Source organism: Mastomys coucha, unplaced genomic scaffold (assembly GCF_008632895.1).
Source record: "Mastomys coucha isolate ucsf_1 unplaced genomic scaffold, UCSF_Mcou_1 pScaffold20, whole genome shotgun sequence".
Classification (NCBI taxonomy): domain Eukaryota; kingdom Metazoa; phylum Chordata; class Mammalia; order Rodentia; family Muridae; genus Mastomys; species Mastomys coucha.
The window spans coordinates 34633211-34637457 of record NW_022196903.1 but is presented as its reverse complement, the minus strand read 5'-3'; the positions used below and the strand labels follow the sequence as shown (position 1 = coordinate 34637457).

The 4247-nt window shown below is 51.9% G+C and overlaps 1 protein-coding gene across 9 annotated transcripts in view; it reads left to right on the top strand.

The window, feature by feature from the left end:
• The first annotated feature begins 1452 nt into the window (after positions 1–1452).
• Positions 1453–4247, top strand: part of Dennd2a (DENN domain containing 2A) — a 94098-nt gene continuing 91303 nt past the window's right edge. For 2 of the 9 annotated variants that reach the window (XR_004121942.1, XM_031381621.1), the window contains exon 1: positions 1638–2061. Coding sequence is in view for 2 of the 9 variants with exons in the window: in XM_031381621.1 (XP_031237481.1) it covers positions 1712–2061 (350 nt within the window). In the remaining 7 variants the exon portion in view is untranslated. Of the gene's footprint in view, positions 1546–1636; positions 2062–2104; positions 2281–4247 lie in introns of those variants that run through there. The other 7 variants (XR_004121944.1, XR_004121943.1, XM_031381620.1 and 4 more) reach the window with 7 other exon arrangements.

The window sequence follows — 4247 nt, the reverse complement described above, 5'->3', positions numbered from 1 at the left end:
TTAGAAAGATGCAAACAAAGCAATACTTTGAACGCTTAAAAAAAAAACTTATATTTGGTAAATGTCTATTCTGAAAGTCTACAGCCGCTTCATTGAAATGGGTGTGGCATGGAGAATTTAGGAAGACCTCAAGGATCTCCTGCAATGAGCAAACCCCTCAGCTATGAAGGACATGCAACTTTGTTTCGCCTGGGACTTTGAGTCCCAGTTCCCTGGTGTCTGAAGCCACTCTCATTACCATACCTCAACCCCTGCACACAGACTAGAGATCTCCTGCCTCAGTCTTCTGGGTGTTGGAATTACAGACATGCCTGGCTGGGCCTTCCTCTTTATATGCAGCTCTATTTTTCTTCTGAGGACCCACTTTGTGAAGTTGTATGAAGTCTGGGTCTGTACCGACCCCACCCCCAAGTGCCCACCCCAACCTAAGCTTAGGCCATTAGGATAAACAGGTCATCTCTTTTGTTTGTTTGTTTGTTTTTTGTTTTGCTTTTGAGACAGGGTTTCTCTTTGTAGCCCTGGCTGTCCTGGAACTCACTTTCTAGAACTCAGAGATACATTTGCCTGTGCCGCCCAAGTGCTGGGACTAAAGGTGTGCACCACCACTGCCCGGCTCCCTCTCATTTCTTCCTTCCTTCCCTTCTTTCTTTCTTTCTTTCTTTCTTTCTTTCTTTCTTTCTTTCGATTTATCTATTGTTATATTTAAGTATTGTGTAGCTGTCTTCATTACGGATGGTTGTGAGCCACCATGTGGTTGCTGGGATTTGAACTCAGGACCTCTGGAAGAGCAGTCAGTGCTCTTAACAGCTGAACCACTGAGTCTCTCCCTCTCACTTCTTAAGGGTTTCCCAAATACCATGATGTGACTCCCCCACAGCACCAGTCACACCCTTCCCTCTTCCCAGGCTGTCTTTTCTGGCCTGTTTCTCCACCTTCTATAACCGCTTCACTATCGCTGGCCATCAAAGCCCCAGAGAATGCCACAGCCTGTGTTGGCTCCCTTGCAGGGCCCCCACAGCATTTTCAAGTGGACTCCAATTTGGCAATCCTACTACTGTCTTAAAACCTCCTGTATGTGTGCTTTGACTGTGCCCTATGTAAGTGAGACCAGTGTGCAGTAGAAAGCCAGCCAGTTCTCTGATCACTTTTCCTGATCAGGGTTTGGGGCCCATTCTGTACCCTTCTGTAGGGAAGTGGGCCCCTGGATCCTTATGACCCATCTCCTGAGTTGCTTGGGGGCAAATATGAACCATTGGGTCCTAATAGCTAGTCTCATGACTGCGAGTTGTTGCTTGTGGGCAAACCTGGGCCAGTGGGTCTCCAAGGCCTATCTTGTGACTGTCGGTTGCTTGGGGGAAAATGTGGAGCCCAATTTTGCCTGAGGCGTCCATCCTAACAGCCTAGAAACAAAGCTAAGGCAGGGAGCGTGGCTAAGGCTTTCGTACTGTTTAAATCTGGTCTTCGGCCCCTGGCTAAGCGCATCTCAAGAATGGACCTCGGCCGGGATAGAAGAGAACCCTTGCGGGGATCTTCAGCACAGAAAAGGTTAAGCCACCGTCTCCCCCACCCCCTGAAAGGCGAGGGGGCGAGTGAGTGCGGCAGAAGGTCCTGTTTACCGTGGCTCCCCTCGGCGGCGGGCCCTGGGAGAGTGGTTGCTGTGGCAACCGGCCGGGCGCCCGCCAGCTGCGGATTAGCTCACTGGAGCCGCGGGATGGGTCGGGAGGAGGGGGCGCGCGTCACTGCAGACGGTCGCGGCGCAGCCCAGAGCAGAGGAAGGGGCCGCGCGCGCGGGAGGCCAGAGGAGACGCAGCGCGCCTCCCAGGCCGGAGGCGGCGGGGACCGGACGGGAGCGCGCGCGGTGGGGACCCGAGGGGCTCGCGGCGGCCGGGGGAGGCCGCGCGGACAAAGGCGCGGAGGGCAGCGGGCCATGGCGCCCCAGGCCCCCGCCGCCCCTGCCCCGGGCGACCGCGAGTTGCACCCCGGAACCCGCGGAGCCGCCGCCCGTGGAGAGGTAGGGCCGGGCGTCGGAGTGCGGGGCGAGCCTGAGGAAGACCCGAAAGGGTACGCGCGCGGGGGTTGGGAGGGAGACGAGGAAACTGTAGGCGCGAACCGGGGCTCCACGCAGGCGGCGCTGGGGACGCTTCAGCGGGGCCCTGGGGACCCGCGCAGGGAGCGATCCACAGCTCTTCCACGGTCGGGCTAGCTTCAGGGCCGAAGAAACTTGCAGAAACTGGGCAGAGCCTGGCCCTGCGCTGTGCCGGAGCTCCTGGGCTCCAGTGAGTGAGTACGCGTGTCTGCTGGGGTGGGGAAGTCCAGACGACTCTAGTCAGGATTTGCCGTGTTGGAAAGAGGGGTACGTTGAAGTTTACTTCTCCCACTTTCCCCCCAAGGATGGAGTTGGGAGTGGATGGAGCCCAGGGTAAGTCCCTTAACCACACAGGATACAGTCTTGTGTAGGAGAGGCTCTGTGATATGCAGTCAGACGACTGAGCCAGAGAGAGAGCTCAGCGCCTGGAATCCTGGAGTGAGAGGCAGACAGAGACAGGAAGCTAAGGAGTGCCTTCTTTGGCCCTGGATTGGAACTAGGAAAGTGCTGGGACCCTGATACGACCAGTCTGCTGAGGAAGAAGCAAGCTGACTTCTGGCCCAGTTCTGTGATGGCCTTGAGGGTTGTGACTTCAGCTCCCCAAAAGACAGTTCATTGTGGGGTGTGGTAACAGTGTTATAATAGGCACTTTGCAGTAATTTGTTATGAAACACTTGCACCTGCTGTGGTTACTGTAGAAAAGCCCTTCTCCTTCAGTATGGAACACCTGAAGAGGTGAATAGGCTGTTGAGGGGATGACCCACACAGGAGAGAAGTGGGGATTCTGAGAGAAAGCTGAGGGCAAACAGGGACAGACTGCTATATTCAGGATTACTGGTAGGCACAGTCAGACTCAGTTCAGGGACTCGTTTGTTTGTTTGAGGCAGGGTCTCAGGTAGCTCAGACAGACCTTGAACTTGATTTTGAATTAATTTTTTAATAGATCTTTATTTTTTTTTTTAAGATTTATTTATTAACATTGTAGCTGTAATTTATTTAACATTGTAGCTGTTTTCAGACACACCAGAAGAGAGCATCAGATCTCATTATGGATGGTTGTGAGCCACCATGTGGTTGCTGGGATTTGAACTCAGGACCTTCAGAAGAACAGTCAGTGCTCTTAACCTCTGAGCCATCTCTCCAGCCACAAACGTTTTTTGTTGTTGTTGTTTTTGTTTTGTTTTGTTTTGTTTTGTTTTTGGGACAGGGTTTCTCTGTATAGCCCTGGCTGTCCTGGAACTCACTCTGTAGAGCAGGCTGGCCTGGAACTCAGAAATCCACCTGCCTCTGCCTCCCAAGTGCTGGGATTAAAGGTGTGAGCCACCACCGCCCGGCTTAATAGATCTTTATGAGTTTGCCTGAATGTATGTCTGTACACCATGTTCATACAGTGCCTACAGAAGCTCTGGTGCTCATCCTCTAGGACTGGACTTAGTTACATACACACTTGTGAGCTGCCATGTGAGTGCTAGGAATCGAACCCAGGTCCTCTGGAAGAGCAGCCTGTACTCTTAACTGATGAGCCATCTCTCCAGCCCGAGTCTACCTCCAAAACACTAGAATTATAGGAGTGTGGTACAAATCTTTATGAGATGCTAGGGATCTAACCTGGACTTCCTGCATGCTTGGTACGCTCTCTACCAACTAAGCTATGTCTCCAACTCTGAGACTATTTTTTTTTAATTAAAATAATTTTATTGCATTTTTATTTATTGTGTATGTGCTACCAGTTTTGTATGTAGACCAGAAGACAATTTGTAGGAGTCATTTCTGCCCTCCCACCATGTGGGTGGTCAGATTGAACTTACAGGACATCAGGCTTGGCGGCAAACCTGTTGAGCTTGCTTGCCGTTCCTCAGAGACTGTAAGGTATGGTAATGAGAAGACTGACAGATAGTTCCGTGTCTGGATGTTCATTCTGGAAGAATGCACCTGCCTGGACCTTACTTCACTCATGTAAATGGCTCTGTGTGCTGGTGACTAGGGACATGGTGGTTAAAAAGCTACCAGAAGCTACCATTCTAGTCTGACCTGGATATTCATGCTGTATGCTGTAGAGCCAGGAGAATTCAGAGAGGATGCCTGTAGATGCCCTGGGAGTCACTCCATCATGAAAGTGCAGGGAAGGTTGTCTGGGACAGAGGAGAAAGTAGATGCAAAG